Source organism: Nerophis lumbriciformis, linkage group LG27 (genome assembly GCF_033978685.3).
Source record: "Nerophis lumbriciformis linkage group LG27, RoL_Nlum_v2.1, whole genome shotgun sequence".
Lineage (NCBI taxonomy): Eukaryota > Metazoa > Chordata > Actinopteri > Syngnathiformes > Syngnathidae > Nerophis > Nerophis lumbriciformis.
In genome coordinates this window covers 5,845,809-5,862,500 of record NC_084574.2, presented here as the reverse complement: position 1 = coordinate 5,862,500, position 16,692 = coordinate 5,845,809, and the positions used below count along the sequence as shown (strand labels likewise).

The 16,692-nt window shown below is 38.5% G+C and overlaps 1 protein-coding gene across 2 annotated transcripts in view; it reads left to right on the top strand.

Moving 5' to 3' along the window:
• Positions 1-16,692, top strand: part of bnc2 (basonuclin zinc finger protein 2) — a 639,658-nt gene that overhangs the window by 474,586 nt on the left and 148,380 nt on the right. For both annotated transcript variants that reach the window (XM_061922938.1, XM_061922940.1), the window contains exon 4: positions 7,466-7,701. In XM_061922938.1, coding sequence (XP_061778922.1) covers positions 7,466-7,701 — 236 coding nt within the window. The remainder of the gene's footprint in view (positions 1-7,465; positions 7,702-16,692) is intronic.

Here is a 16,692-nt window from a genome sequence, read left to right as displayed (position 1 = left end):
CAGCTGAGTGTGAAGCGACTGGGATGAGAATCAGCACCTCCAAGTCCGAGTCCATGGTTCTCGCCCGGAAAAGGGTGGAGTGCCATCTCCGGGTTGGGGAGGAGATCTTGCCCCAAGTGGAGGAGTTCAAGTACCTCGGAGTCTTGTTCACGAGTGAGGGAAGAGTGGATGGTGAGATCGACAGGCGGATCGGTGCGGCGTCTTCAGTAATGCGGACGCTGTATCGATCCGTTGTGGTGAAGAAGGAGCTGAGCCGGAAGGCAAAGCTCTCAATTTACCGGTCGATCTACGTTCCCATCCTCACCTATGGTCATGAGCTTTGGGTTATGACCGAAAGGACAAGATCACGGGTACAAGCGGCCGAAATGAGTTTCCTCCGCCGGGTGGCGGGGCTCTCCCTTAGAGATAGGGTGAGAAGCTCTGTCATCCGGGGGGAGCTCAAAGTAAAGCCGCTGCTCCTCCACATCGAGAGGAGCCAGATGAGGTGGTTCGGGCATCTGGTCAGGATGCCACCCGAGCGCCTCCCTAAGGAGGTGTTTAGGGCACGTCCGACCGGTAGGAGGCCACGGGGAAGACCCAGGACACGTTGGGAAGACTATGTCTCCCGGCTGGCCTGGGAACGCCTCGGGATCCCCCGGGAGGAGCTGGACGAAGTGGCTGGGGAGAGGGAAGTCTGGGCTTCCCTGCTTAGGCTGCTGCCCCCGCGACCCGACCTCGGATAAGCGGAAGAAGATGGATGGATGGATGGATGGACTTTAAAAAAGTAGTTTTATACTTGTGAGTGTTGATGACACAGCTTTGCAACACTTGATATTCTAGTTTCAAGCATGTTTTACTCAATATAGCTCATCAAATCTCAGCAACAAGCTGTAATATCTTACTGAGATCATTTAGGAGCAAAACACTTAAAACAAGTAAAACACTCTAACATAAAATCTGCTTAGTGAGAAGAATTATCTTATCAGACAGAAAATAAGCAAATATCACCCTTATTTGACATATTTCATCTTACTTAGATATCACTTTTTGCAGTGTAGAAATGAGCTCCTGATGTTATGTATGATGGCAGGGGAATTTTGACGTGTACGGCGTGTTTTCGATAACACTAAACCCAGCAAAGATGACTGCGGGTCACGGTGAGAAGCCAAAGACCACACCTTAGGAGCTCTTCACGCAGGTGTGATAAAAACACACGCCCAGAAAGTACAAAGAGAAAAAAGGAGGGGCGGGAAAAAAAAAAAAAAAGGAAGGATAAGAGAAAACACCTGTTTGGCTCAGCCGTGCGGACCCTGGGCCCTTGGGTGAATCAACACTGGACTCCGGTGAATATTTCTCCCTGTGAAGTGTCTGTCAGGCGTCGTCTCCTGACTTCTCATTTTATGTCGGCATTGGCAGCCACTTTGACAAGCACTTCTTCATTTTTTTATTTATTTTATTGCCCTCTTGTATGCCAGGTCCAAAAGTCTACAGCGTTAAGCAAGGAAGGAAGGAAGGAAGGAAGGAAGGATAGCGGGATCAGTGACAAACCCGACCAGGTGTCACCTAGATGGGACAGGAGAGAGAGATGAAGAAAGAGGATAGTGGACCAGTTGTCCCGTGGACAGAAAAGAAGGAGGGACTTGTTGTCCTTTTCCCTGATGTTTCAAAAAAGCTGGCACAAGCGGCAAAAAAGACTGAGAAAGTTGAGGAATGCTCATCAAACACTTATTTGGAACATCCCACAGGTGTGCAGGCTAATTGGGAACAGGTGGGTGCCATGATTGGGTATAAAAGCAGCTTCCATGAAATGCTCAGTCATTCACAAACAAGGATGGGGCGAGGGTTACCACTTTGTCAACAAATGCGTGAGCAAATTGTTGAACAGTTTAAGAACATTTCTCAACCAGCTATTGCAAGGAATTTAGGGATTTTAGGGTCATCAAAAGGTTCAGATAATCTGGAGAAATCACTGCATGTAAGCGGCTAAGCCCGTGACCTTTGATCCCTCAGGCTGTACTGCATCAAATAGCAACATCGGTGTGTAAAGGATATCACCACATAGGCTCAGGAACACTTCAGAAAACCATTATCAGTAACTACAGTTGGTCGCTATATCTGTAAGTGCAAGTTAAAACTCTACTATGCAAAGTGGAAGCCATTTATCAACAACACCCAGAAACGCCTTCCGGCTTCGCTGGGCCCGAGCTCATCTAAGATAGACTGATGCAAAGTGGAAAAGTGTTCTGTGGTCTGACGAGTCCACATTTCAAATTGTTTTTGGAAACTGACCAAAGAGGAAAAGAACCATCCGGACTGTTATAGGCGCAACGTTGAAAAGGCAGCATGTGTGATGGTATGGGGGTGTATTAGTGCCCAAGGCATGGGTAACTTACACATCTGTGAAGGCACCATTAATGCTGAAAGGTACATACAGCAACATAAGTTACCATCCAAGCAACATTTTTTTTCATGGGCGCCCCTGCTTATTTCAGCAAGACAATGCCAAGCCACATTCTGCATGTGTTACAACAGCGTGGCTTCGTAGTAAAAGAGTGCGGGTACTAGACCGGCCTGCCTGTAGTCCAGACCATTTACACAACGTGCCAACTTCACTGGTTTGGGGTTTTGTAAGATCTCGATTTCGAGGACTTGTGCCCATTTTTCGGCGTACTTTAAAAGTCTGACGATACGGATACACAATTAAGACAAAAAGTAGAGAAAGACAGGTGCGGAGGGGCCAAAAATTGGGTAAAGGGTACTGCGGCTTCCTCCCACCTCCAAAGACATGCACCTGGGGATAGGTTGATTGGCAACACTAAATTGGCCCTCGTGTGTGAATGTTGTCTGTCTATCTGTGTTGGCCCTGCGATGAGGTGGTGACTTGTCCAGGGTAGAGTTGTACGGTATACCGGTGTTAGTATAGTAAAGCAATACTAATGAATCATTTTCGGTACTATACAGCCTCTGAAACGTACCAGTCCCCCCCTCGCTCGCGTCGAAGTCACGTCATGACATTGCTGGTTTTACGAGCAGAGGAGCATGTTCGGCAGCGCACAATCACAGAGTACTTACAAGCAGACACAGTGTGTAGATAGAAAAGGGAGAACGGATGCATTTTGGCTTAAAAAGTAAAGATAAAGTTGAAGTTATAACACTGAAACACCCTCAGGAAGAGGTGCTTTAAGACGGCTAACGTCCATCCGCCATCGGCCGTGTTTTAGCTACTTCTAAATCACTAATCCTGGTCTCCATGGCGACAGATAAAGTAAGTTTCTTACAAGTATCATCCCTGCAGGACGAGGAATAGCTAAACATCGTAGCTCACCGGCGTCAAAATGTAAACAAACGCCATTGGTGGATCTACACCAGACATCCACTGTAATGATACCAAGTACAGGCACGTATCTAGTCGATACTACTATGATAACATCGATATTTTTTAGCATCACAACATCTTTTGTTTTTTTTTAAATGTATATTATGTTTATAAAGTCAGTAAATATGTCCCTGGACACATGAGGACTTTGAATATGACCAATGTATGATCCTGGAACTACTTGGTATCGGATTGATACCTACATTTGTGGTATCATCCAAAACGAATGTAAAGTAATAAACAACAGAAGAATAAGTGATTATTACATTTTAACAGAAGTGTAGATAGAACATGTTAAAAGAGAAAGTAAGCAGATATTAACAGTAAATGAACAAGTAGATTAATCATTCATTTTCTACCACTTGTCCTTAATAATGTGTACAAAATAATAGGTAGATAAAAGACACAATATGTTACTGCATACGTCAGCAGACTAATTAGGAGTCTGTTTGTTTACTTACTACTAAAAGACAAGTTGTCTAGTATGTTCACTATTTTAAGATATTTTTGTTAAAATAAAGCCAGTAATGCCATTTTTTGTGGTCCCTTTTATTTTGAAAAGTACCAAAATATTGCTATCTTTACAACACTAGTCCAGGGTGTACCCCGCCTTACGCCCGAGTGCAGCTGGGATAGGCTCCAGCACCCCCCGCGACCCCGAGAGGGACAAGCGGTAGAAAATGGATGAATGGATGCGAGTCAAATTCTGTATTAGATTATATATACCGTATTTTTCGGACTATAAGTCGCAGTTTTTTTCATAGTTTGACCGGGGGTGCGACTTATGTGTGAAATTATTAACACATTACCATAAAATATCAAATAATATTGTTTAGCTCATTCCCGTAAGAGACTAGACGTATAAGATTTCATGGGATTTAGCGATTAGGAGTGACAGATTGTTTGGTAAACGTATAGCATGTTCTATATGTTATAGTTATTTGAATGACTCTTACCATAATATGTTACGTTAACATACCAGTTGGTTATTTATGCATACCTGCCAACTTTTGAAATCAGAAAAACCTAGTAGCCAGGGTCCAAGGGCCGCAGGCCCCGGTAGGTCCAGGACAAAGTCCTGGTGGAGGGTTCAGGGCTTCGCCCCCCGACGCAAAATGATTGATTGCATTCAGACAGGTTAAAATGTTGCTAAAACCATCACTTTTCTATCAGTCACAGTGACTTTTCAAAACAAAAATATTACAGCAAAAATCATATGGGTTGATTGACATGTTTATTCTGTAAGCTAACTTCAATAGTTTGAAATTATTTTGACAGTTAATGCCAGTTATCCTGTCAACCTTTCACAAGACTTCAATTTGTTAATTGAAAGTATAAACAGTATAAACACTTTTTACAGTAAACAAATGGTAAAACAGTACTAAACAATTCCATTAAAAAAAAAAATTGGTGTCATTATTAACTTTCTGTCCAAGCTTGTATAATCTACTGCCTTGTTCAATTGTAAAAAATATTCTGTGCCTAAAATTCACATTTCTATCACAATTATCATACTGTAAACATGGTAAGCTAACTTCATTAAAATTAATAGTCCTGTCAATAGCATGGAATTACAATTCAAATGTAGTTTTTTTGTAAGCCTTTCAAAAGAATTCAAAATATGAAAAATGAATGAAAATTAATTTAAGCCATCAGACACTTGAAAAGTGGCACATCACATCTCTAATGTAATCATTTGAACTTTTCAACAGAAATAGCACTGCAAAAATATTAAGGACATACTTCTGTATTTTGGTAGTTATGCTGTCAACATTTAACAAGATTTCTTCAACTTGGACTTGAAAGCATAAATAGTATAAACACTTTTAACAGTATGTCGTGCTGTGAAATACAGCCGACAGGATTGCGCACCAAACACGAAGCAAGGCCAATTAAAGTGCATGCATGGTGCAGGAGAACAAAGGACTTCTTTCATTTAAGGTTTGTGATAAACCATCAAACTCATTCGTTAAAAGGACTCTATAGTAATATAAAGCAAATTTTTCTGGACATTATCATGCAAGAAAAGTTTATTTTTGGGACCGCGATCACCGCGTAATGATTTGTAAAGGTTGCATTACAAACATTTAACTGTCCCATGTGATCAGCCAGTGCGATTGGAAGTCCATGCTCAATTATTGCCTCCGTAAATAAAACTTCGGCATTTATCACATCCAAAGAATCTGTTTGGGCGACGAAAAACGTTGAAAGTTTTCCACTTGTATCGCTAGCAACGGCATTAGACTTGTGTTTTTTTGTCCCAACGTGGTCTTTTACATCGCTAATTCCTCCGTGTCCGATCGAAAAATCTTGTCTGCACAAGGTGCAATTCGCGTAGTTTTCACCCTTTTTTTTTTTTTAATTAATGAAAAACCGTATTTTTTATCACTGCAACCGTAACCCGGAATAGGTTGATGAAAACCGTACGAATTACGGGAAAACCGGAGTAGTTGGCAGGTATGTTTATGCCTCATATAATGTACACTTATTCAGCCTGTTGTTCACTATTCTTTATTTATTTTAAATTGCCTTTCAAATGTCTATTCTTGCTGTTGGCTTTTATCAAATACATTTCCCCCAAAAAATGCGACTTATACTCCAGTGCGACTTATATATGTTTTTTTCCTTCTTTATTATGCATTTTCGGCCGGTGCGAATTATACTCCGGAGCGACTTATACTCCAAAAAATGCGGTAGATAAATGACAATATATTACTGCATATGTCAGCAGACTAATTAGGAGTCTTTGTTTGTTTACTTACTACTAAAAGACAAGTTGTCTACTATGTTCACTATTTTATTTAAGGACTTAACTGCAATAAACATGTTTTATGTACCCTAAGACTTTTTTGTTAAAATAAAGCCAATAATGCCATTTTTTTGTGGTCCCCTTTATTTAGAAAAGTACCAAAAAGTATCAAAATAATTTTAGTACCAGTACCAACATATTGGTATCGTTACAACTAGGGATGTCCGATAATGGCTTTTTTGCCGATATCCCGATATTGTCCAACTCTTAATTACCGATACCGATATCAACCGATACCCATATATACAGTTGTGGAATTAACACATTATTATGCCTAATTTGGACAACCAGGTATGGTGAAGATAAGGTCCTTTTAAAAAAATAAAATAAAATAAATTAAACACATTTTCTTGAATAAAAAAGAAAGTAAAACAATATAAAAACAGTTACATAGAAACTAGTAATTAATGAAAATGAGTCAAATTAAGTGTTAAAGGTTAGTACTATTAGTGGACCAGCAGCACGCACAATCACGTGTGCTTATGGACTGTATCCCTTGCAGACTGTTTTGATATTTATTGATATATAATGTAGGAACCAGAATATTAATAACAGAAAAACAACCCTTTTGTGTAAATAAATGTAAATTGGGAGGGAGGTTTTTTGGGTTGGTGCACTAATTGTAAGTGTATCTTGTGTTTTTTATGTTGATTTAAAAAAAAAAAAAAAAAAAAAAAAAAAAAAACGATACCGATAATAAAAAAAACGATACCGAGAATTTCCGATATTACATTTTAGAGCATTTATCGGCCGATAATATCGGCCTGCCGATATTATCGGCCGATAAATGACATCTCTAGTTACAACACTAGTCCAGGGTGTACCGCTCCCAGTCTGTGGAACGCTCTCCCTGACCACCTGAGGGCACCACAGACTGTGGATGCTTTTAAAAAAGGCTTAAAAACAATTATTTTAAAAAAAGCCTTTTTTTTTTAGATATATGCATACTAGTTTTAGCTATTTGGCTGTTCTAGTTTTTATTTTTTATTTTTTTTATTATCTTTTTATTTTATTAATTTTTTTAATACACTGTAGCACTTTGAGGTTGTTCACTCAATATAAAGTGCTTTTTACAAATAAAATCTATTATTATTATTACCCCGCCTTAAGCCCGAGTGCAGCTGGGATAGGCTCCAGCACCCCTGCGACCCCGAGAAAAATGGATGAATGGATGCGAGTCAAATTCTGTATTATATTATATATATATATATATATATATACATATATATATATATATATATATATGATGTATTTATTGATATGGCGTTATGACTTAATTGAATGTATTTGTTTGTGCGCAGCTCTGGACAAGCTCAGCACCCAGCACCTGTACCACCCGACCCAGGTGGAGATCGTGCAGTCCAACGTGGTGTTCGACATCAGCAGCCTGATGCTCTACGGAACCCAGGCGGTGCCGGTGCGGCTCAAGATCCTGCTGGACCGCCTTTTCTCCGTGCTCAAGCAGGAGGAGGTGCTGCACATCCTGCACGGCCTGGGCTGGACCCTGCGAGACTACGTCAGGGGCTACATACTGCAGGTCGGTGGAGGGCAATTTGCCACTATTTTGGAAAGTGGTGGCGGCAAAACGCTGTTTTGTCAGCCCCGCACTTAGCTTAGACAATCAGGGGCCACTTTGGTCCCATCACTGGACAACCGCTCCAGAAAGCATGAAAAAAAAGAAAGAAAAATAGGGGGGAAAATGTCACGCCATCAAACCTTCTTCCTCTATAATTGCGCTAAAAGTTCTGCTGCTGAAACCCAAAGTGTTCCTGAATGAATTAGTGAGGAGAGAGTGAACATGTGGTTTTCTGGGTGTGTGTGTTGTGTTCACATGTGCTTATCTGTATGCAAGTATGGCGCAGGATTCTAAGAGCATAAGTGGAACAGCATGGCCGGTTTGGGGGCGGGTGGGTGACGCTGTGTGCGCACGGAAACGGCTTCTGTGAATAAAAACACTTGCAGACTACTTAAGAACACACGCCGGTCAGCCACAATATTAGGTACACTGACAAAACCCAAAGACATCTAACACATACACACAAAAAAATCATTTTGCCTAAATTTAAGGGGGTATTCCTTTCAAATGTTTATTATTCTGGATGCTGTCACGCCGGGAGGTATTTCACATATTTTGACCATTTTTACAGGAGAGTGTGCAGGTGTACGGAATGAAGTGACTAGTGGGTGTATAAAAATGAAAATAGACGCCAAAAATTAATATACACACACACACACAGACCAACAACTGACTTGTGGTTGTGTAGACTAAATTAAATATCTTGTGTCATATAAGAGAAACAATTGTTTGTTTTGTCTCCTGTTAATATAAATGAATAAATAAAATATAAATGTTATAATACATATTATAGTTTGAAAAGGCATCTTAAAAAATCCATACATATTTTGAACAAATATACGTTTGCATGAAATATAAAACAAAAGAAGCTTTTTTAAATTTTGTATTGCACCATATCTTGTGGTTTTTTTTTGTTAATTTCCGATTCATATTTTCATTATCAGTGAAATAAAGAAAATAGAGCAGACATACATTGTCTTAAAAATAATTGACATTTTTTGTTGATTGAAAAATACTTTTGCAGGTTATCCACAAAAAAAACAATCTTATTTTTTTGTATTGAACTGTACCTATTGTTTTTTAATTAATGTGTTGATTAATATTTTTCAAATTAAGTACATTTAAAAAATAAATATATATCAGATCTTCATTGTCTTAACAAAATAAATACATTTACATATTTTGGTATTTTCCAAATAATTGTGCACGGCATAAGAAAACTCTTGCATTATATTGTATCTGTATTTTATTTTTTATTTTGTCGATTAATTCCAAAATATAGCAAATGCATACCATTGTAAAACATGTCTTATCAATTTATTTATATATTTTGGCAATTTCTAAAATATGTTTGCATGAAATAAAAAAAAACATCTCTTTTTACATTTGTATTGAACTTTATTTTTCTGGAATTTTAAATTTTCTGTTTTTGATTATATATATATATATATATATATATATATATATATATATATATATATATATATATATATATATATATATATATATATATATATATATACATATCAAAAACAGAACATTTAATTATTCTCTGCCGCTATATTATATATATATATATATATATATATATATATATATATATATATATATATATATATATATATATATATATATATATATACACATATATATATATATGTATGTGTGGGAAAAAAAATCACAAGACTACTCCATCTCTACAGGCCTGTTTCATGAGGGGGTTCCCTCAATCATCAGGAGATCTCCTGATCTCCTGATGATTGAGGGAACCCCCTCATGAAACAGGCCTGTAGAGATGAAATAGTCTTGTGATTTTTTTCCCACACATACATATATTGCGCTCTACTACGGTATCGAGCACTATTTTTTGGATAACCTTATTAAGACATATATATATATATATATATATATATATATATATATATATATATATATATATATATATATATATATCTCAAAAACAGAAAATTTAAACAGCTTTTGTCCGTTTTAAAATTGTGGAATTGCATTTTTTTTAGATTGAATATATGTGTGTGTCATATACATATATATGTATATATATATATATATATATATATATATATATATATATATATATATATATATATATATATATACACACACAGACACATTTATTCATACATATATATATATATATATATATATATATATGTATTCATACATACATATATATATATATGTATATATATATACACATACATATATACACATATACACATACATATATATATATATATATACATATACATATACGTATATATATATATACACACACACACACGCATATACACACACATATACACGCACACACATATATATATCCATCCATCCATATATATATATATATACACATTATATATATATATATATATATATATATATATATATATATATATATATATATATATATATATATATATATATATATATATATATATATTTAATCCCAAAAAAAAATACAATTCCACGTTTTAAAACAGACAAAAGCTGTGTCAGCTGGTCTGATGATGAATGTGACCCCTCCCAGCTGTGGGTATTGCTATACTAGGGCCGGTGTATTCTTATCATTAATAGTTTATCCCAGCATGATATAGTCGTACTAAACGATTTATTAAACGGTCATCGTAAAGTGTCTCCCAGTGAACGAGTGCACACACAAGGCAGGAAGTGTCACAGTGACAACAAAATATAACGGTTAGTACCACCAGTGCTGCAATTAACTATTATTCTCAGCCGCTAACTAATAGTGCCAACATGCCACAGAGGCCGTTTAACTTCTAATTTAGTCAAGGAATAATAACATTTAAAAAAAAAGGAGCCCAATGCGCCTCACTGCAGCATGACAAAAAAGTCAACAGAGTGTGTCTAAATATGCGTACACTTTTGTAATAGGCTGCCTCAAAGTGAAGAAATTAATCAATATCATTAACGACTCGCCCGGCTTATCAAGTTTGATTTGAGAAGGAGAAGAATTACACCGGGCGTCAATAACCATTAAAATAAATGATTGGCTTTTGTGTCCCTGCTGCTTACAGTCACACTCACACAGCCTCTGCATGGATGTGTTTGCACTTCATGAGTCTGCAACAAACATTCTTTTAGAGGACAATAACTGATTACCACTTGCACTGTACAAGTCCCCAACGTGCAGACTTAGTTATAGTGACAACGTGATAGCTCTGTTGCCATTGGTCAGGGATCAAGGGACAATTCTTACATCCAATGAAACACACTCTGGGTGACATTTTTAAGTGACTTCAAGACATTTAAAAGAGTTGGATTGAACAGATTGAAAATGAAAACGAAACCAACCTCATGATATGGCACTTCCGTATTATGTATTGTAGAGCAAGTCTGAAAGGTTGCAAAGGTACACTGTAAAGAAAGTCAGTATATTTTACATTAAAAAAATAAATAAAAAAAACCTGGGGGCTGGCTCAGTCGCCAGAAGTTTACTGGAAAAATAAAAGTGGTACCATTTTTCCACAGTATTGCACTGTAAAAAACAACCGCAGATTTTACCGGGAAAAAAAATAGTGACGTACAAATAACAGCGGCACCGTTTTTCCATTTCCAGTGATGCACTGTAAAAAACAACAGAAGATGTTACCAAAAAAATAATAATAAAAAATTGGTGGCTCTCAAATTTAGTGGATGCGATTTTTATATACGGGTGCAGTTTATAATCCGGTGTGGCTAATATATGAAGGAAAAAAAACATTTCTTCTAAAATTTAGTGGGTGCAATTTGTATACTGGTGCGGCTTATAGTCCGGTGTGGCTAACATGGAAAAAAAAATTAAAAATTCTAAAATTTAGTGGGTGCGATATATATACTGGTGCGGCTTATAATCCGGTGTGGATAACGTGGAGAAAAAAAAAAAAATCTTCTAAGATTTAGTGGGTGCGATATATATACTGGGGCGGTTTATAATCCGGTGTGGCTAACATGGAAAAGAAAAAAAAAAAAAAAAAAAAAAAAAATTCTTCTAAAATTTAGTGGGTGCGATATATATACTGGTGTGGCTAACATGGAAAAAAAAAAAAAAAAAAAGATTTTAAAATTTAGTGGGTGCGATATATATACACTGGTGCGGTTTATAATCCGGTGTGGCTAACATGGAAAAAAAAATATTCTAAAATTTAGTGGGTGCGATATATATACTGGTGCGGCTTATAGTCCGGTGTGGATAACGTGGAGAAAGAAAAAAAAATCTTCTAAAATTTAGTGGGTGCGATATATATACACTGGTGCGGCTTATAGTCCGGTGTGGCTAACATGGGGGGGGAATTCTTCTAAAATTTAGTGGGTGCGATATATACAGGTGAAAGCCAGTAAATTAGAATATTTTGAAAAACTTGATTTATTTCAGTAATTGCATTCAAAAGGTGTAACTTGTACATTATATTTATTCATTGCACACAGACTGATGCATTCAAATGTTTATTTCATTTAATTTTGATGATTTGAAGTGGCAACAAATGAAAATCCAAAATTCCGTGCGTCACAAAATTAGAATATTACTTAAGGCTAATACAAAAAAGGGATTTTTAGAAATGTTGGCCAACTGAAAAGTATGAAAATGAAAAATATGAGCATGTACAATACTCAATACTTGGTTGGAGCTCCTTTTGCCTCAATTACTGCGTTAATGCGGCGTGGCATGTAGTCGATGAGTTTCTGGCACTGCTCAGGTGTTATGAGAGCCCAGGTTGCTCTGATAGTGGCCTTCAACTCTTCTGCGTTTTTGGGTCTGGCATTCTGCATCTTCCTTTTCACAATACCCCACAGATTTTCTATGGGGCTAAGGTCAGGAGAGTTGGCGGGCCAATTTAGAACAGAAATACCATGGTCCGTAAACCAGGCACGGGTAGATTTTGCGCTGTGTGCAGGCGCCAAGTCCTGTTGGAACTTGAAATCTCCATCTCCATAGAGCAGGTCAGCAGCAGGAAGCATGAAGTGCTCTAAAACTTGCTGGTAGACGGCTGCGTTGACCCTGGATCTCAGGAAACAGAGTGGACCGACACCAGCAGATGACATGGCACCCCAAACCATCACTGATGGTGGAAACTTTACACTAGACTTCAGGCAACGTGGATCCTGTGCCTCTCCTGTCTTCCTCCAGACTCTGGGACCTCGATTTCCAAAGGAAATGCAAAATTTGCATGGTTGGGTGATGGTTTGGGGTGCCATGTCATCTGCTGGTGTCGGTCCACTCTGTGCCCCCGGCAACAGGGTTGGCGGGCAGGTAAGCTGCGCGGGCGGAGCGCGCGGAGTGACCCCTGTTACGAGCCCCCGGCCACGGGGGTGGCGGGCAGGTAAGCTGCTTACCTGCTGCGCGTGACGCCGGCCGCGGCGAAGGCGGACGAGGCGGGGTGTCGGTGCGGTGGGCGCGGTGGTGACCCTGGACGTGCGTCGGGCCCTTCTCGCGGATCGCCTCAGCTACGGCTCCCGGTGGGGCCCTCTCGGGGGAAGGGGCCTCGGTCCCGGACCCCGGCGAGGCGTCCCTTCTCCGCTCCGTAAAAGTGTCCATCTCTTTTTTTTTTCTTCTTCTGTTGTGGCATATGCAGCAGGTGCCTGCTCGTTTTTCGTATGTGGGTAACAACATTTAACTATGTATATATATTTCCCAATTGGTTTAACTGCCACCCGCCTGAATCTATTTAAAATCTAATTTTTTTTATTTCAACCGCCCGACCCGACCCGCGGATAAAATCTAATTTTTTTAAAATTTCATCCGCCCGATCCGCGGATAATCCGCGGACTCCGCGGTTGTGCCCGCAAACCGCGCATCTCTAGTACTTAGACACCCTCGTGTGGAGGCATGCGGTAGTGAAACATAGCCCGCGTTGGATGGCGTTCGGGGGTAGACGAGAGTGATTCTGCGGATAGTTTGAATAAGCATTCCTCCGGGTGTGTGTGCAATTAGGGTTAGGACTGTTTGTGTGTGTGTGCATGTGTGTGTGTGTGTGTGTGTGTGTGGTGCTGGGAGTTGTTAGCGGTTCCATCTGGGTCTCCTGGAAGCTGTGTGGAGTCAGGAAAACCGCATCTCATAAAAAGCGGAGGCAGCCCAATGTTCTACAAGGACAGAACATTACTGGGAATGTCGCTCAGGAAAGGGAGAAGAAGAAGAAGAAAAAAAAACACACACACAGCCTGGGCTCGGTTCCACATGTTGGCTCCACTCGTCTCCCTCTCAAGTTGAGGGATGAAGAAGAGGACGACATAATAGACAGTGTGGGAGACGGAGTGAGGGGGGAATGTAAATGCTGATCACAATCCCATCTGTGAGAGAGCGGCGACAGACTGCGTGGAGATGCATAGCGGGGTAGGGGCTATCTGCTCCGTGCTGGCCGTGGATCCGTGTGGAAACGGCAAGGATGGAGGGATGGAAGAGGCGCCAAAAGTGAAGGGCAGCTAAGTCCCGACTTAAACACAAACATGATATTACACACACGACAAGATGATAACTGCAAAAAGTGAAATCTAAGTAAGACGAAATATCTCAAATAAGGGTGATATTTGCTTATTTTCTGTCTGATAAGATCATTCTTCTCACTAAGCAGATTTTATGTTAGAGTGTTTTACTTGTTTTAAGTGTTTTAAATGATCTCAGTAAGATATTACAGCTTGTTGCTGAGATTTGATGAGCTATATTGAGTAAAACATGCTTGAAACTAGAATATCAAGTGTTGCAAAGGTGGGTGCTGCAGTTTTGGTCGTCAATGATGGGCATTAATCATCTGCATCAGTGTTTTCCAACCTTTTTTTGAGCCAAGGCGCATTTTTTTTCTTTGAAAAAGTCCAGAGGCACACCACCAGCAGAAATCACTAAAAAATGAAACTCAGTAGACAGTAAAAAGTCGTTGTCGCAATTGTTGGATGTGACTTTAAAGCATAACCAAGCATGCATCACTATAGCTCTTGTCTCAAAGTAGGTGTACTGTCACCACCTGTCACATCACACCATGACTTATTTGCTGTTTTCCTGTGTGTAGTGTTTTACTTCTTGTCTAGTGCTCCTTTTTTGGTGGCTTTTCCTGTTTTGTTGGTATTTTCCTGTAGCAGTTTCATGTCTTCCTTTGAGCGATATTTCCCGCACCTGCTTTGTTTTAGCAATCAGTGGTTTTTATCCTTCTTTGTGGGGGACGTTGTTGATTGTCAAGTCATGTTCGGGTGTACTTTGTGGACGCCGTCTTTCCTCCACAGTAAGTCTTTGCTGTCGTCCAGCATTCTGTTTTTGTTTACTTTGTAGCCAGTTTCGTTTTAGTATTGTTCTGCATAGCCTCCCCTTTTCTTAGGGGCACTCACCTTTTTTGTTTATTTTTTTACCTGCACCCTGCCTCCCGCTGTCATCTGCATATTGTGATCACGACAAACCATTGTCATCTGACACGACATGTTCCTGACATCTACAAAGCAATTAGCTACCTACTGCCATCTATTACACGGTTACTCTGCCGAGCTCTAGACAGCACCGACACTCAACGGCACATTTATTTGCGGATTATAATTACTGGTTTGCAAAAAATATTTTTAACCCAAATAGGTGAAATTAGATAATCTCCCACGGCACACCAAACTGTATCTCACGGCACAGTGGTTGAAAAACACTGATCTACATGTAGTGACGCTACGTAGCCCAACTACATTTCCGAGTAGCGTAGCAATAGCTTCTCTACTTTTTTAAGCAGTAGAAATTCAAGTAGCTTAGCTATTTTTATACCCATGTAACGTAGTAAGCATCTTTCAAAAGCTACAAAGAGAGAAAATGGATCCACCTATTACAGTTTGTCCCTCCTGGAGATCCGGGGTTTATAAAAATAATTGACTTTTTTTTTTTTAAACGAAAGAAGATGTTGTGATGCCAAAATATATCGACGTAATCATAGTATCGACTTGATACGCTCCTGTACTTGATATCATTACAGTGGATGTCAGATGTAGATCCACCAAGGGCGTTTGTTTACATTGTGATGCCGGTGAGCTACGGTGTGTAGTGAAGCATGTTTAGCTATTCCTCATCCTGCAGTGATAATGATACTTGTAAGAAACGTACTTTATTTGTCGCCATGGAGGCGAGGATTAGTGATTTAGAAGTAGTTAAAACACTGCAGACTGGGGCTGGCCATGTATTAAAGCACCTCTTCCTGAGGGCGTTTCACCTTTGTCGTTAGTTTTTAAGCCAAAATGTGTCCGTTCTCCCTTTTCTGTCTACACTGCAAAAAGTCAGTGTTCAAAAACAAGAAAAAACAAAAAACAAAAGTTAAGGGTATTTCACTTGAACTAAGCAAAATTATCTGCCAATAGAACAAGAAAATTTGGCTTGTCAAGACTTTCCAAAACAAGTAAAATTAGCTAACTTCAATGAACTCAAAAATACCTTAAAATAAGTATATTCTCACTAATAACAAGTGCACTTTTCTTGGTAGAAAAAAAAAAAGAGACCTTTTTGCTCAATATGTTGAAAAATATTCTTAAATGAAGTAAATGCTAGTGCCATTATCTTGACATAATGATATGCGCTCGGGATTATATTTATTTATATATATATATATATATATATATATATATATATATATATATATATATATATATATATATATATATATATATATATATATATATATTTACAGCCCGGCCCCCGACCAAATTTTTTTTATTGTGATTTAGAAGAATTTATCTGAATGTGCATGAACTATTTCTGTTCAAAATAGTTAGAAACATGTTAAATGTTTAAATATTAACTGTCAGTTTACTGTACTGTACCAACTGTACTACTATATGAGTACATATTTTCTATTGTTTCATTGAAAATACAAAACAGCCATTTGGCTGTCATCTGTTTTAATTATGAGACACAATTGTGCCAAAGTCATGATTTTTTATTTCATGCTTGAAATAAGACATTATTACTTTGAAAAATCACTT